Source organism: Oncorhynchus mykiss, chromosome 20 (genome assembly GCF_057628025.1).
Source record: "Oncorhynchus mykiss isolate SJ-2025 chromosome 20, ASM5762802v1, whole genome shotgun sequence".
NCBI classification, from domain to species: Eukaryota; Metazoa; Chordata; class Actinopteri; order Salmoniformes; family Salmonidae; genus Oncorhynchus; species Oncorhynchus mykiss.
This window is the reverse complement of record NC_143041.1, coordinates 9,011,339-9,037,967: the sequence shown is the minus strand read 5'-3', so window position 1 is coordinate 9,037,967 and position 26,629 is coordinate 9,011,339. Positions and strand designations below refer to the sequence as shown.

Below are 26,629 nucleotides of genomic sequence, written 5' to 3'. Positions count from 1 at the left end.
TAGAACGAACTGAGATGTACTTTAGGATCAGCCTCTAACCAGAACGAGAAAACAGCAAACCTTGATCAGCTGCTTTTGTACTTTCTAAATTTCCCCTGTAGGGACTGTCACATTATAACAAGGCATTGTGGCTGGTTACCCAGAATTTCCCAGTGTCCCTTGTAGGCTCCTTCTAGACTGCTCTGGAATGAAGTTTCCCCTAGGAACTGATCTAGGATCAGCTTCTCTAATCCTATTTAACCTTAACCATTGTTGAGGAAAATGCTAAATTGACTTAAGATCAGCGTCTAGGGGCAACTTCATTCACCCTTCTCCGTCTGGCCTAGATCTTGCCACAAGTAGGTCCCAAACTAATACAGAGTCAGATATTTTTTCATAGGGTGGCGCATAATTGGCCCAGTCATTGTAAATAAGAATTTGTTCTTAACTGACTTGCCTAGTTAAATAAAGGTTCATTTAAAAAATGTAAAATCGGACTGTGGTGCAACTTCTGCCATGGTGCCATAAAGGCCCCTAGCTTACATAAATTCAGTGCAGTCTTTTTCACCTGGGAGATATGGTCTGTCTCATGGGTGCAGTGCTGCCAACTTAGCAACTTTGTCGCTATATTTAGCGAGTATTCAGACCCCTCTAGTGACACATTTTCAATAAAGTCACTAACAACAAATCTAGTGACTTTTTCTGGTGTTATTGGAGAATCTGACGTGAAAGCACATATCATTCTTACTCTTCTCAACGAGCAGCAGGTGCTGCCGTGAGCCCCACTCCCGTCCCAAAACACTCACAGGTGGCCCAGTCCTCACGCAGCAGTCCCTCCCAGCTGTAGTCAGAGCAGGAGATGTCCAGACTGCAAATTAATCGCGCATACGCCGCCGCTGACTGACCCCTAACTAGTTACTATAATTTTCTCACATTGCCATTGACAGTTTTTTCTATTGTCTCTTTTTGGTCCTTTTAGACTGTTAATGTAGATTGTATACATTTTTTAAAATGTTATGGTTAAAAATGTTCATGTTTTACTGTGACTTGTTGTAGGCTCCTAAGTGGACAATAAGGTTAAAAACAAAAACAAATTAAGAAAACTAAACAAAAAATAAAAGAATCGTCAGAAGAAAGTTCATTTGTAGTTCTAAACATATTTAGAGTGTTTTTTTTACTCACTTTTTGTCTCTCCCACAACTTCGACATTTCTAGCCTATCAGCGCGACTCTCCTGACCGGAAATATATAATCAGCCAATCAGCTTTGAATGGCAGAATTTTCAAAACTAACCCGCCATGTTGTTGTTATTTTTAGTTCTAACTTGGAAGTCGTTTATCCGAGTACTTCCATCCATAAAGGTTGCCAGATAGTTGGACTGCTAGAACTTGGATATCACCAATAATAATTACATTTTAAACAGGTAAGAGTACACATTGATAAAATCCTATTTTGATTAATATATCTCATAACTAGGTAGAGCATATTAAGCGTCAGTGACTAACCGTGACTGCTACTAGTAAGATAGCCAGCTAGTTTGTTTGGCTCATCGTTTGCTAACTAACGTTTTCTAAATATACAACCACACGATAATCAATATGTATTTGTCTGTAACAGCGTGTTAATAACTAGTAGTTTAATGCATTGTATGTATATTTGTCACAGGATCATGGACACAATGGAAGCTCGTTTCGGCCACATGCGTCAGCGTGACACCAGTGTGGACATGCTGCGCGTGAAGATGTCTCGCAGACGGTCGCAGTCCCAGAAGGAGAACCGAGACAAGGCCCTGAACAGCCGCAGACAGCTTGACAAACTCCCCGAACTGGAATGCTCTCAACTGGACATGTCTGTTGCAGAACATGTGTCAGTAATTCAGGAAAAAGCACCGAATGCAAAACAAGTGAAAAGTGAGTTTGTGTGCTTTTGATGTGCATTCGTGGATCACTTATTTAGCTACCTAACACTATTCTCTAGGTAACATTACTGTAGTCAGGTTAGCTGGCTTGAATATTTTCTTCTCTGAAACTGTGGTGTCAAAAAAAAAAATGTGCCTGAGCCAACTTCGCCCTCATGCCTCTTCATCCTCCACGCCCACTAATATTATGTAATCCCACACTGATCTATTTTTTCTCCAACTCCCTCATTCTATTTCTCAGACACTGCAGTGGAGGAGCGAATTAAAAAGCTTGCACGCTACAAAGAGAAGAAGGAGCTTGTGAAGGAGAAAGAGAAGAGGGCAAGGGAGAAGAAGGGGGTGTTTAAAGTTGGGCTATACCGGCCCCAGCCCCTGGCCCCTCTACCTCAGGCCCCAGCTGCCACGACCAAAGCCATGGTGAGGGGGCACAGCTTAACACGGAGTCTGTATACTGCTGACATATCTATAGATAGTATATCCATCGTCCTTGGGAGTCATCGTTCAATCGTTGAGTTGATGAAGATGTACTTGACTCATCACCAGAGGGTGAACTTGATGTGCTCAAAACTCATAGGGATATAAGACAGTGGCGGTCGGTGCCGTTTTAAGTTGAGGGAGGACATGTTTTTTTATACACTTGGCCTTATTTCTATTACATCATATTTGCTGATTGTCGTTCATCTTCCATTCACCCAGCTCAATGTAAAATTGATAGGTTTAGGCTACAACCTGATAATACAATTTTCCATATACCCATCATGAGATTGCTACAGCAGGTCGGGAGAAAATTTAGTAATCCAGGCAGTGACACATTCTATACCTCCTTGCACATGTGCCTGTATCTAGCTGATTTGGGGTGTAATCATTAGTCCAACAGTTGCAAACGAGTTTCTATTGGACAAATTCAGGTATGTTTATCCCTGTTTTGTTCTGTTTGTTTCCTTTAAGAAACGTTTTCGAGCAGAATTGGCGCAATGAATACACTCCTGATCACAGTTCACTTTCATAGCAGCCACATACAAAAACAGCATAATAATTTGCTCATTGTCAATTTTTTTGGCAGCTATACGCTCTCCTCTCACCTTTTCCCTTTGCTTGTGGACTTCAGTGCACAATACAACAGCTGCCTATGACCAGGTCGAAAAAACCTTTCCATACCATAAACGCTAACTGCTACACACAGCTTACATCGTTGTCCCCTAATGTCAGTCAACATAGTTATTAACTACTAGAACTAACGCGTTAATAAACCTGCTACATTCGTGCACTTAAGCAGTTACACCGGCAGGCCACGATGGCAGTAAATTAATAAAACCAAAAGCTTACGTTGACTTGAAAGAGTTTGTGTTGGATAGCCAGCCCGTAAACATAGCATCCATCTCTGTTTGAGTAGCTGCATTTGCAAGCTAGGTAACATTTGCTAGCTCGGTAAGTGAAAGTGGAGAAAAAAACGCAATTACTTATATTAGTGCCTTCAAAAGTATTCACCCCCCTTGGCGTTTTTTGTATTTTGTTGCATTACAACCTGTAATATAAATAGTTTTTGGGGGGGGGGGGTTATGTAATGGACATGCACAAAATAGTCAAATTTAGTGAAATTAAAAAAATTACTTGTTTAAAAAAATAATGTAAACTGAAAAGTGGTGGGTGCATTTGTATTCACCCCCTTTGCTATGAAGCCCCTAAATAAGATCTGGTGCAACCAATTATCTTCAGAAGTCACATAATTAGTTAAATGCCACCTGTGTGCAATCTGTGTCACATGATCTCAGTATGTGTGTATATGTGTCCATTCTGAAAGGCCCCCGAGTCTGCAACACCACTGAGCAAGGGGCACTATGAAGACCATGGAGCTCTCCAAACAGGTCAGGGACAAAGTTGTGGAGTACAGATCAGGGTTGGGTTATAAAAGAAAAACATTGAACAGCCCACGGAGCACCATTAAATCCATTATTAAAAAATGGAAAGAATATGGCACCACAACAAACCTGCCAAGAGAGGGCCTGCCCACAAGAGGCGCAACAAAGATAACCCTGAAGGAGTTGCAAAACTCTAATCTCCGCTGTGGAGCATCTGTCCATAGGACCACTTTAAGCTGTACACTCCACAGAGCTGGGCTTTACGGAAGTGTGAAAAAAGCCATTGCTTAAAGAAGAAAAATGCAAACATGTTTGGTGTTCGCCAAAGGCATGTGGGAGACTCCCCAAACATATGGAAGAAGGTACTCTGGTCAGATGAGACTAAAATTGAGCTTTTTGGCCATTAAGGAAAACACTGTCTGGCACAAACCCAACACCTTGCATCACCCCGAGAACACCATCTCCACAGTGAAGCATGGTGGTGGCAGCATCATCCAAGATGGCGTAGCAGTCGGATGTGTGTTTTGTCTTGTACCGTCCTGTCCCGTGTAAATATCGTATTCCCTCCTGGTATATATTTTAATCTCACTTTCCATCTACGGACTGAATATACTCTCCTGCAACCCGCTTCACCATATGTGGTACGGAGCTGCTATTTTTATGCCTAAGAACCGGTACCCCAATCAGAAGCTAGCCAGCTAAATAGCTGGTAGTCAGTCAGCCACTGTTAGCGGTCTTTGCTGTTAACTCGGACACCAGCCAGCCTCAGCTTGGTCAATACCTGCCAGTCCGCCGATCCATCACGACTGGTCTGCCGACGTAATCGTCCGAGGTGTTTTCAACAGGCCCTTTCGTTGCGACGACGCCAAAGGCCCATCTGCTAGCCCCGGCCCGCTAGCTGTCTGAATTTCTGTGTCTCCAGCTCACCTAGCGTAGTAGCGACTACTGAATCGGCTCCCTGACTTACCTATTGCTACTCGCTGGACCCTATGATCACTTGGCTACACATGCCTCTCCCTAATGTCAATATGCCTTGTCTATTGCTGTTTTGGTTAGTGATTGTCTTTTTCACTATAGAGCCTCCAGCCCTGCCCAATATGCCTTAGATATCCCTTTTGTCACGCCTCTCACATATGCGGTGACCTCATCTGGCTTAACTGTTGCCTCCAGAGACAAAACCTCTCATCGTCACAATGCCTAGGTTTACCTCCACTGTACTCACATCCTTCCATACCCTTGTCTGTACGTTATGCCTTGAATCTATTCTTCCGCGCCCAAAAACCTGCTCCATTTACTCTCTGTTCCGAACGCACCAGACGGCCAGTTCTTATAGCCTTTACCCGTACCCTTAGCCTACTCCTCCTCTGGTGATGTAGAGGTTAATTTGTTGACTTTCGTAACCGTAAAAGCTGTGGTTTCATGCATGGCCTCCTCCCTAAGTTTATTTTATTCACTGCGTTAGCACACTTCGCCAACCCTGATGTCCTAGCCGTGTCTGAATCCTGGCTTAGGAAGGCCACAAAATCCAGAAATTTCCAACTACAACATTTTCTGACAAGATAGAACTGCCAAAGTAGGCGGGGTTAGCCTGCAGAGTTCTGTCATACTGACCAGGTCTGTGCCCAAACAATTCAAGTTTCTACTTTTAAAAATCCCCCTTTCCAGAAACAAGTCTCTCACCATTGCCGCCTGTTATAGACCCCCCTCAGCCCCCAGCTGTGCCCTGGACACCATATGTGAATTGATTGCCCCCCATCTATTTTCAGAGCTCGTACTGTTGGGTGACCTAAACTGGGATATGCTTAACACCCCGGCCGTCCAACCATCTAAACTAGATGCCCTCAATCTCACAAATTATCAAGGAACCTACCAGGTACAACCCTAAATCTGTAACCAAATTTGCATCCTGTATAACAAACTCCAAAAAGTTGTGGGACACTAAAGTCCATGGAGAATAAGAGCACCATCTCTCAGATGCCCACTGCACTGAGGCTAGGAAACAATGTCACCACGATAATTGATTATTTCAATAAGCATTTTTCTACAGATGGCCATGCTTTCCACCTGGCTACCCCTAGCCCGACCAACAGCTTTGCACCCCCTGCAGCAACTTGCCCAAGCCCCCCTCGCTTCTCCTTCACCCAAATCCAGACAGCTGATGTTCTGAAAGCGCTGCAAAATCTGGACCCTACAAATCAGCTGGGCTAGACAATCTGGACCATCTCCTTCTAAAATGATCTGCCGCAATTTTTGCAACCCCTATTACTAGCCTGTTCAACCTCTTTCGTATCGTCTGAGATCCCCAAAGATAGGAAAGCTGCCACGGTCATCCCCCTCTTCAAAGGGGGAGACACTCTAGACTCACACTGTTACAGACCAATATCTATCCTACCCTGCCTTTCTAAGGTCTTCAAAAGCCAAGTTAACAAACAGATCACCGACCATTTTGAATCCCACCGTACTTTCTCCACTTTCCAATCTGGTGTCCAAGTTGGTCATGGGTGCACCTCAGCCACACTCAAGGTCCTAAACGATATCATAACCGCCATCGATAAAAGACAATACTGTGCAGCCATCTTCATCGACCTGGCCAAGGCTTTCGACTCTGTCAATCACCGCATTCTTATCGGCAGACTCAATATCCTTGGTTTCCTCAAATGACTGCTTCGCCTGGTTCACCAACTACTTCTCAGAGTTAAGTGTGTCAAATCGGAGGGCCTGTTGTCCGGACCTCTGGCAGTCTCTATGGGGGTGCCACAGGGTTCAATTCTCGGGCTGACTCTTTTCTCTGTATATTGCAATGATGTCGCTCTTGCTGCTGGTGATTCTCTGATCCACCTCTACGCAGACAACACCATTCTGTATACATCTGGCACTTTGGACACTGTGTTAACTAACCTCCATACGAGCTTCAATGGCCCTCACTTCATATTCGTCGCCAAACCCACTGGCTCCAGGTCATCTATAAGTCTTTGCTAGGTAAAGCCCCACCTATCTCAGCTCACTGGTCACCATAACAGCACCCACCAGTAGCACGTGCTCCAGCAGGTATATTTCACTGGCTGCCTTTCCTTCCAGTTCTCTGCTGCCCATGACTGGAACGAATTGCAAAAATCATTTAAGCTGGAGACTTATATCTCCCTCTCTAACTTTAAGCATCAGCTGTCAGAGCAGCTTACCGATCACTGTACCTGTAAATGGCACAACCAACTACATCCCCATATTGTTATTTATCTTCTTGCTCTTTTTCACCCCAGTATCTCTACTTGCACATATCACTCCAGTGTTAATGCACAATTGTAATTATTTCACCTCTGTGGTCTATTTATTGCCGTAACTCCCTAATCTTCTATATTTGCACACATTGTACAACTGGCCTCTCAACTGGCCTACCTGCTTAAATAAAGGCGCAAATTCAAAAATGTTTTCAAGATTGCTGTACACCGGCGGAACCCATTCAACTTGAAGGATCTGGAGCAGTTTTGCATAACTCCCAGTGGCTAGATGTGCCACGCTTACAGAGACATACCCCAAGAGACTTGCAGCTGTAATTGCTGCAAAAGGTTGCTCTACAAAGTTTTGACCCTGGGGGGATGAATAGTTATGCATGCTCAAGGTTCCTGTTTTTTGTGTTTCACAAGAAAAGTAGGCATGTCTTGTAAATCAAACGATACAGCCCCCCCCAAAAAACCAAATATATTTTAATTCCAGGTTGTAAGGCAACAAAATAGTAAAAATGCCAAGGAGGTGAATACTTTCGCATGCCTCTGTAGCTAGCACTCTTTCTCTCTCTCAGGCAACTATTCACCACATTTTATGCACTGCAGTACTAGCTAGCTATAGTTTATGCTTTCAGTAGTAGATTCATTATTTGATTGCGTCGACATATCAGTTCATACTGCAAGAGCTCTGATAGGTTGGAGGACGTCCTCCGGAAGTTGTCATAATTACTGTGGAAGGTCTGTGGTAGGGGGTGAGAACCATGAGCCTCCTAGGTTTTGTATTGAAGTCAATGTAACCAGAGGAGGACGGAAACTAACTGTCCTCCGGCTACACCATGGTGTTAAGGCTGCTGTAGACCTTTGTTGCAAAACTGTGTGTTTTAATCAATACATGCCCATATTTGTAGACTGGTGTAGACTATAAAAAGACACAGTGGTTTGATTTTGATCAGATCTTCCTGACCACTACTGGAGGTAGTCGGGCACGCATTGTCTGTGTATCTCTCAAGTGTAGACTAATCTGGACAGTGACACCATTTTTAAATCCTCATTATCCTACCTTCAATCATTGACAGCTGGTATAATTGACTTATGACAGCAATATGTTTTAAAATAAATATTATTTTTGAAAGAATATCTGTCACGTTTGCATACAGGGAGGGACCAGGAAATCTGGTCGCAATGTGGACACAGTGGCTGGATGAGACATTTTACTACCATGTGTAAACACATTTGAAAATGTGGTAACAATCCGATTGTGGACAAGACCAGGACAAAGGATGCCAGTTAGCACCAGGTATAAGCAAGGATTTAGTGGTGTTACGTTGTCATAACGTGGCCTTGCCTTTTCCTCCTACCAGGCAACAACGACAGTGGTCCTGCCCCAATCCACCAGAGTGACGCGCTCAACCATGAGGCAGCAGGCCCCCAAGGTGATAAAAAAACAATAATAATTGCCCTACCAAGTCTGCATTTTGTTCTGCACACATCTTTTATATAATATGTTTTATTAGATTATTTAGTCAATAACTATAATAGCAGCTTTTTGGAATAACCATATAATTGACAAAATGCTGTATTTTCTCTGTTCCATTGACCTAGGCACCACAGACTATTGACACTGTCCCTGCTTCAAGAAAAGGTTGGTGTTCTTTGTTGTTTGAAAAACAATTTTCCACCCTGTATAATCATTGAATGGTGTGCTTAGTTCAACACCTGTATGTACTGACTGCTAACCCCTTAACTTGACCTGGTTCTGTCTTAGTTGAACCAGCTGTGGTCAGGTCAACCAGGAGAACCAAGATCAATTTAGGTAACACTCGTAACCATGACAAAAATATTGTCAGCTGTTCTATACATTATGCCTCAACCTTTTTGTTTAGCCAATTATTTAACCCCAATAAACATATCCTTGACTTGTAATGTAACTGTTCTTTTTCCAATTTCCTGCAGGTGAACCAGTCGTCAGAGCCCCATCCACAAGGTCAGCTAACAGGCCTCTGGTCTCTGTGGCCCCGGTGGCAAAGGACAAACCTACTGCAGCTCCCAAGACCAGATCAAATGCCAAGCAGTCTGCATCACCACCTGTTGGCAGAGGGAGGAACACCAGGGGTGAGCTTTGGCAGCTGACATCCCACGCTTCATATGCATTATTCCTCTACAGCATTTTATGTGGTTTCCCACATTTTATTTCTGAATAAAAAAAAAAGAAAGAAAAAGGTACATTTTGACATTCTCTTTAGGAAATACTGAAAGCAATAAGCAAGCTGCTGTAAAAGGGAAAAAGCCAGTGGAGGAGCCCAGGGCTGCCAGCCCGCCACCCCCCAGTGTAAAGGAGGAGAAGATGGTAGAAGACCCTTCCCCTGCTGATCCAGAACCTGTCCCAGCCCAGGCCTCCTCCCTCCCCCCTCCAGCCCCTACCCCGTCCTCCTTCGCTCCTCAGGGCTTTGTGTTCCAGGCCCCAGCAGGCCTGTCCAACTTCAAGCCCACCCCTCTCACCCCCCGCTCTGCAGACTCCTTCTTCAAACCCAGGTAACACATTGTGGGTTTCTGATCAGTCTGTATCCCTCTGACATATTTTAGATTCCCTTGTAATATTTATTAGGTGCATTACAGATGCATTTTTTTCTGCTGGGGTATGAAAATCTGGTTGATATACTGTTACTGCTTATTAAAATATGACTGGCTGTCATTTCTTACTGAAAACATATTGTCATTTTATATGTTTTAAATCTTCATCCTCCTCTCTGCAGTGTCCCTGCCTTTGTACTACCACCTGTGCCACTCTGGCTCTCTGACTTGGTGCCCAAAATGGAGCTCAGTGCTCCCTCTCCTGCCAAGTCCCCTGTACAATCCCCACCTTCTCCTACTCTGGCCCCTCAGTGTCCCCAAGAACCAGAGCATGATGTGCCCTACTTTAGGTGAGGGTTACATTTTAGCTGACAAACTTATCATGCATATTATATGAAACCAAGTCAACAGCGAAGTTCCTGACCTAGACAAGTGTTGTGTCATGTGATATGTGAATGTCTGTCTGTGTGTCTGTCAGGTTGGTGGTGGTCAGTGAGACCGAGAGACTGACAGCATTTTGTCAGCAGTGGGAGCCCAGGGTGGATGATGCCTCTATCCCTGAAGAGAGTGAGTAACTTGACGTGTTTTAACCATCTTAAGTGGTCGATTTGGATTTCTATTAGCGAAATGCATCCTACAACATTTCCTCAATGTTTATATCCATCCCTTTGAAGTGCGGGACCGTATGCGTACTGCAGTGGGGCAGGCCAGGCTGCTGATGAAGGAGAGGTTTGGTCAGTTCTCTGGCCTGGTGGATGACTGTGAGCTTGGCAGAGGAGAGAAGATCACCACATGCACTGACTTGCAAGGCTTCTGGGACATGGTCTACTACCAGGTGGGTTAGTGACTAGGAGGACATGGTCTACTGCCAGGTGGATTAGTGACTAGGAGGACATGGTCTACTGCCAGGTGGGTTAGTGAGTAGGAGGACATGGTCTACTACCAGGTGGATTGGTGACTAGGAGGACATGGTCTACTGCCAGGTGGGTTAGTGACTAGGAGGACATGGTCTACTACCAGGTGGATTAGTGACTAGGAGGACATGGTTTACTGCCAGGTGGATTAGTGACTAGGAGGACATGGTCTACTACCAGGTGGGTTAGTGACTAGGAGGACATGGTCTACTGCCAGGTGGGTTAGTGACTAGGAGGACATGGTCTACTACCAGGTGGGTTAGTGACTAGGAGGACATGGTCTACTGCCAGGTGGCTTAGTGACTAGGAGGACATGGTCTACTGCCAGGTGGATTAGTGACTAGGAGGACATGGTCTACTGCCAGGTGGGTTAGTGACTAGGAGGACATGGTCTACTGCCAGGTGGGTTAGTGACTAGGAGGACATGGTCTACTGCCAGGTGGGTTAGTGACTAGGAGGACATGGTCTACTGCCAGGTGGGTTTGTGACTAGGAGGACATGGTCTACTACCAGGTGGGTTAGTGACTAGGAGGACATGGTCTACTGCCAGGTGGGTTAGTGACTAGGAGGACATGGTCTACTGCCAGGTGGGTTAGTGACTAGGAGGACATGGTCTACTACCAGGTGGATTAGTGACTAGGAGGACATGGTCTACTGCCAGGTGGGTTAGTGACTAGGAGGACATGGTCTACTGCCAGGTGGGTTAGTGACTAGGAGGACATGGTCTACTACCAGGTGGGTTAGTGACTAGGAGGACATGGTTTACTGCCAGGTGGGTTAGTGACTAGGAGGACATGGTCTACTACCAGGTGGATTAGTGACTAGGAGGACATGGTCTACTACCAGGTGGATTAGTGACTAGGAGGACATGGTTTACTGCCAGGTGGATTAGTGACTAGGAGGACATGGTTTACTGCCAGGTGGGTTAGTGACTAGGAGGACATGGTCTACTACCAGGTGGATTAGTGACTAGGAGGACATGGTCTACTACCAGGTGGGTTAGTGACTAGGAGGACATGGTTTACTGCCAGGTGGGTTAGTGACTAGGAGGACATGGTCTACTACCAGGTGGATTAGTGACTAGGAGGACATGGTCTACTACCAGGTGGGTTAGTGACTAGGAGGACATGGTCTACTGCCAGGTGGGTTAGTGACTAGGTGGACATGGTTTCCTGCCAGGTGGGTTAGTGACTAGGAGGACATGGTTTACTGCCAGGTGGGTTAGTGACTAGGAGGACATGGTCTACTGCCAGGTGGGTTAGTGACTAGGAGGACATGGTCTACCGCCAGGTGGATTAGTGACTAGGAGGACATGGTCTACTGCCAGGTGGGTTAGTGACTAGGAGGACATGGTCTACTGCCAGGTGGGTTAGTGACTAGGAGGACATGGTTTACTGCCAGGTGGGTTAGTGACTAGGAGGACATGGTCTACTGCCAGGTGGGTTAGTGACTAGGAGGACATGGTCTACTGCCAGGTGGATTAGTGAGTAGGAGGACATGGTTTACTGCCAGGTGAGTTAGTGACTAGGAGGACATGGTTTACTGCCAGGTGGGTTAGTGACTAGGAGGACATGGTCTACTGCCAGGTGGGTTAGTGACTAGGAGGACATGGTCTACTGCCAGGTGGATTAGTGACTAGGAGGACATGGTCTACTGCCAGGTGGGTTAGTGACTAGGAGGACATGGTCTACTGCCAGGTGGGTTAGTGACTAGGAGGACATGGTTTACTGCCAGGTGGGTTAGTGACTAGGAGGACATGGTCTACTGCCAGGTGGGTTAGTGACTAGGAGGACATGGTCTACTGCCAGGTGGATTAGTGAGTAGGAGGACATGGTTTACTGCCAGGTGAGTTAGTGACTAGGAGGACATGGTTTACTGCCAGGTGGGTTAGTGACTAGGAGGACATGGTCTACTGCCAGGTGGGTTAGTGACTAGGAGGACATGGTTTACTGCCAGGTGGGTTAGTGACTAGGAGGACATGGTCTACTGCCAGGTGGGTTAGTGAGTAGGAGGACATGGTCTACTGCCAGGTGGGTTAGTGACTAGGAGGACATGGTCTACTACCAGGTGGATTAGTGACTAGGAGGACATGGTCTACTACCAGGTGGATTAGTGACTAGGAGGACATGGTCTACTGCCAGGTGGATTAGTGACTAGGAGGACATGGTCTACTGCCAGGTGGATTAGTGACTAGGAGGACATGGTCTACTGCCAGGTGAGTTAGTGACTAGGAGGACATGGTCTACTACCAGGTGGGTTAGTGAGTAGGAGGACATGGTTTACTACCAGGTGGATTAGTGAGTAGGAGGACATGGTCTACTACCAGGTGGGTTAGTGACTAGGAGGACATGGTCTACTACCAGGTGGATTAGTGACTAGGAGGACATGGTCTACTGCCAGGTGGGTTAGTGACTAGGAGGACATGGTCTACTACCAGGTGGGTTAGTGACTAGGAGGACATGGTTTACTGCCAGGTGGGTTAGTGACTAGGAGGACATGGTCTACTACCAGGTGGATTAGTGACTAGGAGGACATGGTCTACTACCAGGTGGATTAGTGACTAGGAGGACATGGTTTACTGCCAGGTGGATTAGTGACTAGGAGGACATGGTTTACTGCCAGGTGGGTTAGTGACTAGGAGGACATGGTCTACTACCAGGTGGATTAGTGACTAGGAGGACATGGTCTACTACCAGGTGGGTTAGTGACTAGGAGGACATGGTTTACTGCCAGGTGGGTTAGTGACTAGGAGGACATGGTCTACTACCAGGTGGATTAGTGACTAGGAGGACATGGTCTACTACCAGGTGGGTTAGTGACTAGGAGGACATGGTCTACTGCCAGGTGGGTTAGTGACTAGGTGGACATGGTTTCCTGCCAGGTGGGTTAGTGACTAGGAGGACATGGTTTACTGCCAGGTGGGTTAGTGACTAGGAGGACATGGTCTACTGCCAGGTGGGTTAGTGACTAGGAGGACATGGTCTACTGCCAGGTGGATTAGTGACTAGGAGGACATGGTCTACTGCCAGGTGGGTTAGTGACTAGGAGGACATGGTCTACTGCCAGGTGGGTTAGTGACTAGGAGGACATGGTTTACTGCCAGGTGGGTTAGTGACTAGGAGGACATCGTCTACTGCCAGGTGGGTTAGTGACTAGGAGGACATGGTCTACTGCCAGGTGGATTAGTGAGTAGGAGGACATGGTTTACTGCCAGGTGAGTTAGTGACTAGGAGGACATGGTTTACTGCCAGGTGGGTTAGTGACTAGGAGGACATGGTCTACTGCCAGGTGGGTTAGTGACTAGGAGGACATGGTCTACTGCCAGGTGGATTAGTGACTAGGAGGACATGGTCTACTGCCAGGTGGGTTAGTGACTAGGAGGACATGGTCTACTGCCAGGTGGGTTAGTGACTAGGAGGACATGGTTTACTGCCAGGTGGGTTAGTGACTAGGAGGACATGGTCTACTGCCAGGTGGGTTAGTGACTAGGAGGACATGGTCTACTGCCAGGTGGATTAGTGACTAGGAGGACATGGTCTACTGCCAGGTGGGTTAGTGACTAGGAGGACATGGTTTACTGCCAGGTGGGTTAGTGACTAGGAGGACATGGTTTACTGCCAGGTGGGTTAGTGACTAGGAGGACATGGTCTACTGCCAGGTGGGTTAGTGACTAGGAGGACATGGTCTACTACCAGGTGGATTAGTGACTAGGAGGAGATGGTCTACTACCAGGTGGATTAGTGACTAGGAGGACATGGTCTACTGCCAGGTGGATTAGTGACTAGGAGGACATGGTCTACTGCCAGGTGGATTAGTGACTAGGAGGACATGGTCTACTGCCAGGTGGGTTAGTGACTAGGAGGACATGGTCTACTACCAGGTGGGTTAGTGAGTAGGAGGACATGGTTTACTACCAGGTGGATTAGTGAGTAGGAGGACATGGTCTACTACCAGGTGGGTTAGTGACTAGGAGGACATGGTCTACTACCAGGTGGATTAGTGACTAGGAGGACATGGTCTACTGCCAGGTGGGTTAGTGACTAGGAGGACATGGTTTACTGCCAGGTGGGTTAGTGACTAGGAGGACATGGTCTACTGCCAGGTGGGTTAGTGAGTAGGAGGACATGGTCTACTGCCAGGTGGGTTAGTGACTAGGAGGACATGGTCTACTGCCAGGTGGATTAGTGACTAGGAGGACATGGTCTACTACCAGGTGGATTAGTGACTAGGAGGACATGGTCTACTACCAGGTGGATTAGTGACTAGGAGGACATGGTTTACTGCCAGGTTGATTGGTGACTAGGAGGACATGGTTTACTGCCAGGTGGATTAGTGACTAGGAGGACATGGTTTACTGCCAGGTGGGTTAGTGACTAGAAGGACATGGTCTACTACCAGGTGGGTTAGTGACTAGGAGGACATGGTCTACTACCAGGTGGATTAGTGACTAGGAGGACATGGTCTACTGCCAGGTGGGTTAGTGACTAGGAGGACATGGTCTACTGCCAGGTGGGTTAGTGACTAGGAGGACATGGTTTACTGCCAGGTGGGTTAGTGACTAGGAGGACATGGTTTACTGCCAGGTGGGTTAGTGACTAGGAGGACATGGTCTACTGCCAGGTGGGTTAGTGACTAGGAGGACATGGTCTACTACCAGGTGGATTAGTGACTAGGAGGACATGGTCTACTACCAGGTGGGTTAGTGACTAGGAGGACATGGTCTACTACCAGGTGGATTAGTGACCAGGAGGACATGGTCTACTGCCAGGTGGATTAGTGACTAGGAGGACATGGTCTACTGCCAGGTGGATTAGTGACTAGGAGGACATGGTTTACTGCCAGGTGGGTTAGTGACTGGGAGGACATGGTTTACTGCCAAGTGGGTTAGTGACTAGGAGGACATGGTCTACTGCCAGGTGGGTTAGTGACTAGGAGGACATGGTCTACTGCCAGGTGGGTTAGTGACTAGGAGGACATGGTCTACTGCCAGGTGGGTTAGTGAGTAGGAGGACATGGTCTACTGCCAGGTGGGTTAGTGACTAGGAGGACATGGTCTACTACCAGGTGGATTAGTGACTAGGAGGACATGGTCTACTACCAGGTGGGTTAGTGACTAGGAGGACATGGTCTACTACTGTGTGTGTGACAGTTTGTGTAGAATTAGATGAACAGACACGGGTGTTTAGTCTGTTTATGCTTGACTGTTAACACTAAATGTAAGCTATACTAGCTACCTCTAGGAAGAATTACCACCTAGACTGGTACAGCATTCTAAAAGGTTGAAAATTTGGAAATGTGTCAAGCTTTCTAAAAAGGCATTCCCTCTTTCCTCACTTACCTTGTTTAACGCTTCCTTTTTCAGGTAGAAGACGTGAACAATAAGTTTGGTGCTCTGAAGGAAGCAGAGTCTAAGGGTTGGCAGGAGGAGAGAAAGCTCCCACCACGACAGAGGAAGGTGGTCAAGAAGCCGGCCTCTGCTCCGGTGGCAAAGCCTGTTGGTGGAGCTGCCGCCAAGTCTCGTCTGGCTGCCATCAAGGCTGCTATTAAGGTCAAGCAGCAGGCTGCAGAGGCAGAGAAGGCAGTCCAGGCTGCAGGGCCAGGCAGTGCTGTGGACGACCCTGCTCCAGCTCCTCAGGACCCCCAGGCAGAGATCTTGGCCCCAGAGTCACCGGTGGTGGTGTTCCAGGGAGGCTTCTTCCAGGTGGAGAGTCCCGCCAAACTCACAGGTGAGAGTCATACCTCGGCTGTTCTTCTCCCATGCCTCCCCTCAACTGCTGTGATGCACAGAGATATGGATGGAGTCAGAGGAAGATGCAGAGAATGGCAGGCTGAAAGGACAGAGGGTTTGCGCGGGCCTGGAAGAAAGCTGACATCTCCTTCTGTCAGTGTTAGAGTTGTGAATTGACTGACTGCTGTGTTGTCTCTGTCTTTCTAGGCTCTGTGAGGAGATCAACCCGTGTAGCTGCCAGGCCGCCTCAGGCATCTCCCTGCTCTGTCACCAAGTTCTCCACCCCCGTCAGAACCCGCCACTCCAACGCTGCTGCAGCTGCACAACCCTCTACTCTCCCCTGCCTCACCCCTGCTCGCTCCACCCTCACCCCTGCTCGCTCCACCCTCACCCCTGCTCGCTCCACCCTCACCCCTGCTCGCTCCACCCTCACCCCTGCTCGCTCCACCCTCACCCCTGCTCGCTCCACCCTCACCCCTGCTCGTCTGTCTGATGCCACCCCACTCTGCACCCTGGCCCCCGCCCAGAATAGCCCCACCAGAGTCTCTCTCTGCTTCTCACCAGTCAAAGAAGCTTTGATAGACGCCCAGTCAGAGGAAGGCCCCTGCTACCAACCAGAGCTAGTCTCGGTCCAGAATGAAGTCACTCCTGACAAACCAGAGCCCGAGAGCATGCAGGAAGCTTGTGACCAATCGGAGGTTGTCACAGAGCCCACTGTTTGCCATGAAGAGCACATTGAGAGCTCTGAGTCTGAGAAAATGAGCCAATCGCCATCCAACACGCAACAGCTGACCAATGACGAAATGACCCAAGAAGTCTTCAGCCAATCGGTGTTGGCCGCAGAGGAGCCCAACCAATCGGCGCTCTTGGCCATGCCTGAAGTGAGCAGCACTTTGGCTACCCAGTCAATCCTATCCTCTACCTCACTCCAGGACAGAGAAGAAGATTTAGAGGACTACGATATCAGCCTACCCATCTCACCAAGGCTTCCCCTCTCTTCTTCACTGCCCCACACTCCCACCTATGGAGCAGAGTTCTCCCCAGTCAGGAGCCCTGCCTTCAGCTTCACCCTCTCCTCCAATCCAGCCAGGCCAAAACCTACCGAGGACAGCATATCTCCCCTCTCCTCACCCTGCCTGGTGCCCTCCTCTCCTACTGTCCAGGTCTCCCTCAGCGTCTCTGCTAATGCCGATGTGACAGTGACTCCAAACAGTTATATCACTGAGGTAAGTTTTTTTTGGCAAAGGAGATATGTGTGTGTGTGTGTGTGTGTGTGTATATAAACTCAGCAAAAAAAGAAATGTCCTTTCACTGTCAACTGCGTTTATTTTCAGTGAACTTAACATGTAAAAATATTTGTATGAACATAAGATTCAACAACAGACAAACTGAACAAGTTCAACAGACATGTGACTAACAGAAATGGAATAATGTGTCCCTGAACAAAGGGGGGGTCAAAAGTAACAGTCAGTATCTGGTGTGGCCACCAGCTGCATTAAGTACTGCAGTGCATCTCCTTCTCATGATTTGCCAGTACTTGCTGTGAGATGTTACCCCACTCTTCCACCGAGGCACCTGCAAGTCCCTGGACATTTCTGGGGGGGAATGGCCCTATCCCTCACCCTCCGATCCATCAGGTCCCAGACGTGCTCAATGGGATTGAGATTTGGGCTCTTCGCTGGCCATGGAAAAAACACTGACATTCCTGTCTTGCAGTAAATCACACACAGAACGAGCAGTATGGCTGGTGGCATTGTCATGCTGGAGGGTCATGTCAGGACGAGCCTGCAGGAAGGGTACCACATGAAGGAGGAGGATGTCTTCCCTGTAATGCACAGCATTGAGATTGCCTGCAATGACGACAAGCTCAGTCTGATGATGCTGTGACACACCGCCCTAGACCATGACGGATCCTCCACCTCCAAATCGTTCCTGCTCCAGAGTACAGGCCTCCGTGTAGAGCTCATTCCGTCGACGATAAACGCGAATCCGACCATCACCCCTGGTGAGACAAAACCGCGACTCGTCAGTGAAGAGCACTTTTTGCCAGTCCTGTGTCTGGTCCAGCAACAGTGGGTTTGTGCCCATGGGTGACATTTATTGCCATGGTCACATCTGCAGTCCTCATTTCTCCTTGCAGCATGCCTAAGGCACATTCACGCAGATGAGCAGGGACCCTGGGCATCTTTCTTTTGGTGTTTTTCAGAGTTTGTAGAAAGGCCTCTTTAGTGTCCTAAGTTTTCTTAACTGTGACCTTTATTGCCTACCGTCTGTAAGCTGTCAGTGTCTTAAGTGCCTTATGGTTCATTCAACAAGCATGGGAAACAGTAATTAAACCCTTCACAATGAAGATCTGTGAAGTTATTTGGATTTTTATGAATTGTCTTTGAAAGGCAGGATCTTGAAGAAGGGACGTTTATATATGTATGTATATGTGTGTGTACACCCCTTCAAATGAGTGGATTCCGCTATTTCAGCCACAGCTGTTGCTGACCAGAGTAACATTTATCAAACAGCCATGGCGAATCTCCATAGACAAATGTTGGCAGTAGAGCTGAGTGACTTTCAACGTGGCATCGTCATAGGATGCCACCTTTCCAACAAGTCAGTTCGTCAAATTTCTGCCCTATTAGAGCTGCCCTGGTCAACTGTAAGTGCTGTTATTGGGGAGTTGAAATGTCTAGGAGCAACAACAGCTCAACTGCAGTGCTAGGCCACACAAGCTCACAGAACGGGACCACTGAGTGCTGAAGAACGTAATAATAGTCTGTCCTCAGTTGCAACACTCTCTACCGAGTTCGGAACTGCCTCTGGAAGCAACGTCAGCACAAGGAACTGTTCATCGGGAGTGTCATGAAATGGGTTTCCGTGGCCGAGCAGTCGCACAGAAGACTGATCATTTTGTGAAATACCAAGAGTGGTGTAAAGCTTGCCGCTGTTGGACTCTGGGGAAGTGGAAATGCCTTCTCTGGAGTGATGAATCACGTTTCACCATCTGGCAGTCCGACAGAAGAATCTCGGTTTGGTGGATGCTTGGAGAAAACTACCTTCCCCAATTTTATATTGGCAACTTTGAAGTTTGGTGTAGGAGGAATAATGTTCTAGGGCTGTTCTTCATGGTTCAGGTTAGGCCCCATAGTTCTAGTGAAAGGAAATCTTAACGCTGAAGCTTACAACGACATTCTAGATTCTGTGCTGCCAACTTTGTTGAAAACCTTTTGGATTAATTGGAACGCAGACTGCGAGCCAGGCCTAATCGCCCAACATCAGTGCCAGACCTTACTCATGCTCTTGTGGCTGAATGGAAGCAAGTCCCCGCAGCAATGCTCCAAAACCAGTGGAAAGCCTTCCCTGGAGGCTGTTACAGCAGTGTAGGGGGGAACAACTCCATATTAATGCCCATAATTAAGGAATGAGATGTTTGAGCAGGTGTCCACATACTTTTGGTCATGTAGTTGAGCTGATCTTAATGAATGACTGGCAAGAGGTAATTGTTTTCTCTAAATACACTAGAGTCTTCTGGGGTTGGAGTTTGAGCGCTACCTCCAACCTGTAGCAAGCTGCAGCCTGTCGCCACGGGAGTTGGCTGTTGCTGAGGAGATGCTGTCGCCCATGGCGATAGACGTAGAAATGGAGAGTCCGATGGCTCAGTCTGGAGAGCCCACTTGGGAGGAAGCGTCGTCTCCCACAGGTAGGTGGTGTGTGTGTGTGTGTACACCTGGGTTTTGGTGCATGGATAGGCTTTGACCTGGATATTTGTATTCCTTATGGTGGATTTGTTTTCTTTTTCAATCAAGTCATTTTTGTATTCCCTCCTCACTCCCATCACAGCGTTTCCCAGTTTGGCACAAATGTTCACCCCACGGACCACAAAGGTTAACTTCCTTGTTTTAACCCCTTCTTTCTCACATATATAAAGTATGATTTCATTTGGTGTTGGATCACTTTTCACTATGGTGTTCTGAAATATGTAATTTTACTATTAGGCATGCATTCTTCTCAATTCATCAACTGACCCATGCTGTCCCCACTTCTTTCTCCTAAATCTCTTCTCTCTCCTCCAGCCAGTTGAGTCGGATATGTTGCTGTTCACCCCTGATCAGATGGACAGAGTGAGACAGTCAATGTGCCCCAGTGACCTCATGTCATTCACACCTCCATCTAATAGAACGAACAACTGATGAGACCGATTTGCTTAACTGCTGTTTTTTTCCCTCCATTTCGCTCTAGAGACTAGTTTTTATTGTCTCAAGAAAATAATTAGTTTATATGCATTGTTACTTTTTTCTAAACTCCTCTAATTGTCAGAAAAGTGTTTTTATGTAACTTCAACAGATTTTCAAGGAGTTTCCTTAAATTCTTTGTCATGTCTACTACACCTTTTTTATTGAAATACCAAAAAGGCTCCAGGTAGTTTCCTAATTGTTAAGCACATTTTCTATGGTGCCCAGGTGTGTGCAGTAAAAAAAAAAATTGAACCAAGAGTTTATAAATACCGGTAGCCTAAATTCTTCTATGTTGAATATGCATTCTGAAAAACCTTTTGGTTTGTGTAAATAAAATGTTGATTCTTCTAATTGGTCTTCAACAGACTTCTTTTTTTTAAAGGGTTCCTCTCCTTCAAACACTATTGAAGCAACGCTGCAACGTGTTATATTTTACAGTGAAAGCTGCAGCAGGAGCGAACTGGTTTGTCAGTGCCTCTTTCTACAACTAGAGCATCTATACCAAACAATGACTGAATCATGAAACAGTATTTTATTATCAGAAGAATTGTGTGAAATGCATGTTAATGTAGAGGACTTATGATTTGATAGACCATGATCTGAAAATGTCTGTTTTTAATCTGGCACTAGCATACGGGTCTTACAGTCCTATCTCTCCCAAACCCCAGGGTGATCTGGGTAGTCTATTTCCTCTTAGCCGCTGCAGGCAGGTGACTGTTTGGTGATGACCACAGAGGTGGTGGAGGCCACAGTTATCTCAGCCACTGGAGACGGGTAAAGGTCACTCTCTGGCCCTTTGCCTTGCTCCTCCCTCCATCTCTCCTTTTATAATTTATTTATTTGTTGTGGAGTTACCATGAAGAGCTTGTGTTGGACCAGAGTTTGACATCAGCATTCATTGTGCACACCAGGGCCAGATTTCCTAGACTAAAAATCACTTCAAAAGGGTTCTCTGGGTTTTAATCTTGGGACATTTGACTGTCCCTTAGGGTGTGGTTAGGATTCAAACTGGATGAAGGGGCCTCTTCATAATGTCTCTCAGTACCTGGCGTCTTCCTTGGCCTGAGCCAGAGTGATGCAGTGCTAGTGCAGTCTGCGTCAGCCTCTCGTCCTGCACCTCCCTTCTCCAGGCTGTACACTGGTGAGTCCCCTCTGGGTCCAGCTCAGTATCCGCAGGACAGGAAGTCTTCCCTGCTCCTTCAGCTCCTCCTGCTCCATTCCTCTTAAACAGGCTCGGGTTAGGGTACACAGCAGGAGTGAGATTGGGATGAGCACACCAAAGAAAAATGTTATAATTAGAAGATACATCTGTATGAAATGGTATTTCTGAGGCTGAATTCCAAATCACCCTCGCCCCTACATTTGGCATTCACCATTTGCACAAGTGTCCCAAAGCTGAGGGAGTGAAAATTGAGGGTGTAGGAGCAAATTAGACCATGTCAGCAAGGCTGCAGGCTCCAGAGCGACGTGGTATCCCAACAAGCAGTGATAGGTTTGCGCAATTTCATACAGAAGAATGGAGGTATGCCTAATTTATATGCCACGTGCATTTAATTAAAAAAGATATACACACAACAAATGGAATGCCGCCCAAATTAAATGTTTAACTGTTAGATGTTTATCTTGTAAAATGACGGGGAATTTGAATTTCATGTTATTATTTGAACGTGGAACAAATTGCATAACTCAAGGCATGAGTTCTGAAGTTGATGTGTTTATTGATTCCCCCCCACTGACAGTTTCATCAACACATGACGAGGGCCCTCGGAGCGAGTTGCTATGGGTGAAGGGGTGGTTGGGGATGAACCGTGATTTTCAGAGGTCATCAAATTAGTTGTGTAATATACTTGTGTGTAATCTACCTGTGCTGGGGGGATGATCATTGGGAGGGTGATTTGACACTAGCTTCCACTGCTGATAGAGGTGGGGCTACCCATGGTGATCCCTGAGTCCTCAGTGTCTGATGAGTGGGTTGCTGACCCACCACCTGACTCTGAAACACAGGAATACATTTTCAACAATGCCGCAAAGATGTGACCATCTTAACAATGTAAATTGGGCTATACAGATATGTGGGTATAGTAAAAGAGGACCCCTCAACCGATCTGTGATTTGAGGTTGCCTGCTGCATTGAGACTGGGCTCCACCTCTGCGGGTGTAGACAGCTGGAGACTCCTTGGATTTTCCCATCTGCGTAGAAAAATATTATTGAATGAATAATTTTTGGACATGGGTTTGTCTCAATTGCTAGAATTTTCCATGTGGGATTACCTGTAATTTGACTGAAAGCTGATTATACCAATCAGCTTTCAGTTCAGTTGGACGACTTTACAGTAGGTTCAGCCAGAGGGGAGGGCCGCTGTCTCTTGTCCTCTCCCCAGGGGAAACCCTCCTGGTGTCAGCAAGAGTGCAGCTCTTCAGCTGGTGGTCTGACCATCCCTCTGATCCCTGACCTCTGCACAGCCCAGCAATGCCTCAAAGAACTCCAGGAATGTAATCTAGAATCAGGTCCACCACCATGAACGTTCACTTAACTTATTTGTTTTTAAAGCGTCTTTGAGATTCTTATTGTAATGAAAATCGCTATACAAATTAAACATGATTTATTATTAGACCCCTAAACAGCTTCTATCTCCTGGCCATAAGACTGTTAAATGGGTAACAACTACTGCTCCCCACCATACCTACACTGCTGCTAAAATTACTATTGATTAACTGTATTACTACCACTATGCTGCTGTTTATTGATTATTGATTGCCACATGTATCCTGCTACTGGTCACTATTACCCCTGTTTTGAAGTATATACAGTTGAAGTCGGAAGTTTACATACACCTTAGACAAATACATTTAAACTCAGTTTTTCACAATTCCTAACATTTAATCAGAGTAAAAATTCCTTGTTTTAGGTCAGTTAGGATCACCACTTTATTTTAAGAATGTGAAATGTCAGAATAATAGTAGAGAGAATAATTAATTTCAGCTTTTATTTCTTTCATCACATTTCCAGTGGGTCAGAAGTTTACATACACTCAATTAGTATTTGGTAGCATTGCCTTTAAATTGTATAACTTGGGTCAAATGTTTTGGGTAGCCTTCCACAAGCTTCCCACAATAAGTTGAGTGAATTTTGTCCCATTCCTCCTGACAGAGCTGGTGTAACTGAGTCAGGTTTGTAGGTCTCCTTGCTCGCACACCTTTTTCAGTTCTGCCCACAAATATTCTATGGGATTGAAGTCAGGGCTTTGTGATGGCCACTCCAATACCTTGACTTTGTTGTCCTTAAGCCATTTAGCCAACTTTGGAAGTATGCTTGGGGTCATTGTCCATTTGGAAGACGAATTTGGGACCAAGCTTTAACTTCCTGACTGATGTCTTGAGATGTTGCTTCAATATATCCACCAAATTTCCCCCCTCATGATTCTATCTATTTTGTGAAATGCACCAGTCCCTCCTGCAGCAAAGCATCCCCACAACATGATGCTGCCACCCTCATGCTTCACTGTTGGGATGGTGTTATTTGGCTTGCAAGCCTCCCCCTATTTCCTTCAAACATAACAATGGTCATTATGGCCAAACAGTTCTATTTTTGTTTCATCAGACCAGAGGACATTTCTCCAAAAAGTGCAATCTTTGTCCCCACGTGCAGTTGCAAACTGTAGTTTTGGAGCAGTGGCTTCTTCCTTGCTGAGCGGCCTTTTAGGTTATGTCGATTTAGGACCTGTTTTACTGTGAATTTAGATACTTTTGTACCTGTTTCCTCCAGCATCTTCACAAGGTCCTTTGCTATTGTTCTGGGATTGATTTGCACTTTTGGCACCAAAGTACGTTCATCTCTCTAGGAGACAGAACGTGTAAATTATAAGTGAAATAATCTGTCTGTAAACAACTGTTGGAAAAATAACTTGTGTCATACACAAAGTAGATGTCCTGACTGACTTGCCAAAACTATAGTTTCACAAGAAATGTGTGGAGTGGTTGAAAAACGAGTTTTAATGATTCCAACCTAAGTGTATGTAAACTTCCGACTTCAACTGTATTTTCAGAGGGACTTCGTGTGCTTACCGTCCTCAGAATGGGGGAGTGTGTGTTCTTATCCCACTCAGATCAGGGGGGTTTGAACCTTCCAGGCAGAATGCTGGGAACTCTGCCGTGTGGTCGTCCACAAGCTCCCCTTCAAATATGCACCCATTTTTTTACAATAAACTTTAACCAGACTGTTCAGAGATCTTATTATTTCCACTCCACATTAACATCTACTCAATTAGAATGATTGCTCTATGGAAGTAGGAAGTGTTTTTTCCCCCTTCACCTGTCCATGTTTTTTGTTGTCCTTCCACTCTCTTTTGTGAAGAGCCTGCGGCTGTTGTAGAAGCTGCCCTGGCCATGCCTCAGCCCCTGGACAGTGTCCCCAGTGTACTCATTCCTCAGGGGGTACTGAGAGCCAGGCACTCTCCTCAGGAATCATGTGTGGATCCCCTTTCCATGCTTAGAAACAGAGGAGGATTTACCAGTCATTTATCAGTTTTACGTGAAGTTACACTAACCATGTCTTTCTCAGCAAAATAATGGGTTTATTCATCTATCATGTCATGGCAGATTGGGGCGATATGGTATACTACCCACCACTGCGACCTGTATGCTCTCGTTGGCTGGCCCTCGCTTCATATTCGTCGCCAAACCCACTGGCTCCAGGTCATCTATAAGTCTTTGCAAGGTAAAGCCCCACCTTATCTCAGCTCACTGGTCACCATAGCAGCACCCACCCGTAGCACGCGCTCCAGCAGGTATATTTCACTGGTCACCCCCCCAAAGCCAATTCCTCTTTGGCCGCCTTTCCTTCCAGTTCTCTGCTGCCAATAACTGGAACAAATTGCAAAAATCTCTGGAGACTCATATATCTGTCACTAACTTTAAGCACCAGCTGTCAGAGTAGCTCACAGATCACGGAACCTGTACCTAGCCCATCTGTAAATACCAACTACCTCATTCCCATACTGTTTTTGTTTTTTTGCTCCTTTGCAGCCCAGTATCTCTACTTGCACATTCATCTTCTGCACATCTATCACTGCAGTGTTTAAATTGCTAAATTGAAATGATTTCGCAACTGTGGCCTATTTATTGCCTTACCTCCCTTATCTTACCTCATTTGCACACGCTGTACATACTTCTTTTCTACTGTGTTATTGACTATGTTTGTTTATTCCATGTGTAACTCTGTGTTGTGTCGCACTGCTTTGCTTTATCTTGGCCAGGTCACAGTTGTAAATGAGAACTTGTTCTCAACTAGACTACCTGGTTAAATAAAGGTGAAATAAACAAAAATTAAAAAATTATATCCTGAACAAAAATGCAACATGCAACAATTTCAAAGTTTTTACTGCATTACACTTCAAAGAAGGAAATCAGTCAATTTAAATAAATTAGGTCCTAATCTATGGATTTCACATGACTGCAGTAGCGCAACCATGGGTGGGCCTCAGAGGGCATAGGCCCACCCACTTGGGAGCCAGGTCCACCCACTGGGGAGCCAGGCCCAGCCAATCAGAATGAGTTTTTTCACACAAAAGGTCTTTATTACAGACAGAAATCCTCCTCTGCACCCCCCTCCCCCCAGATGATCCCACAGGTGAAGAAGCCGGATGTGGATGTCCTGGGCAGGAGTGGTTACATGTGGTCTTCGATTGTGAGGCCGGTTGGATGTAGTAGCAATTTATCTAAATCGATGTCGGACACAGATCAGATCAAGAAATTAACATTCAATTCTCTGGCAACAGCTCTGTTGGACGTTTGCCTTTTACTGTCTTCAGCACAAAGTGCACATGTGTAATGATCATGCTGTTTAATCCAATTTTTGATAATCCATCCACCTGAAAGCTGTGGCATATCTTGGCAAAGGAGTAATGCTCACTAACAGGGATGTAAACAATTTTGTACACAATACTCTTTTTGTGCATATGGAACATTTCTGGGAATTTGTATTTCAGCCCATAAAAAATGGGACCAACACTTTACATGTTGCGTTTATAGTTTTGTTCAGGATACAATGTGACATAGACACAATATGGAAATGGCATAATGAAATACCTTAAAGACATGTTCTCCCTGAAAATATGCCACACCTTCACCATGGAACTGCTTTTGATACTTATCATCATACTCGAGTGAGCAGATTGTTTTCTTTGATCATGTAGTTAGCAGGCTGAGCAATGTA

The 26,629-nt window shown here is 46.1% G+C and overlaps 1 protein-coding gene across 3 annotated transcripts; it reads left to right on the top strand.

Annotated features, from left to right (window-relative positions):
* The first annotated feature begins 1,248 nt into the window (after window positions 1–1,248).
* LOC110498774 (DLG associated protein 5) lies at window positions 1,249–20,766 on the top strand. Of its 3 annotated transcripts, XM_036956026.2 has the most exons (16): window positions 1,249–1,401; window positions 1,644–1,888; window positions 2,138–2,313; window positions 8,338–8,409; window positions 8,579–8,618; window positions 8,742–8,789; window positions 8,930–9,088; window positions 9,220–9,508; window positions 9,730–9,897; window positions 10,026–10,114; window positions 10,222–10,382; window positions 15,824–16,187; window positions 16,397–17,415; window positions 19,703–19,880; window positions 20,021–20,064; window positions 20,254–20,766. In XM_036956026.2, exons 2-16 carry the CDS (start codon window positions 1,648–1,650, stop codon window positions 20,368–20,370), a joined length of 3,165 nt encoding a protein of 1,054 aa, XP_036811921.2. In that variant the 5' UTR covers window positions 1,249–1,401; window positions 1,644–1,647; the 3' UTR covers window positions 20,371–20,766. The 3 variants fall into 3 exon arrangements, with proteins under 3 accessions (XP_036811921.2, XP_090068249.1, XP_036811922.2); XM_090212123.1 differs by lacking the exon at window positions 8,742–8,789; XM_036956027.2 differs by lacking the exon at window positions 20,021–20,064.
* The last annotated feature ends 5,863 nt before the right edge of the window (window positions 20,767–26,629 follow it).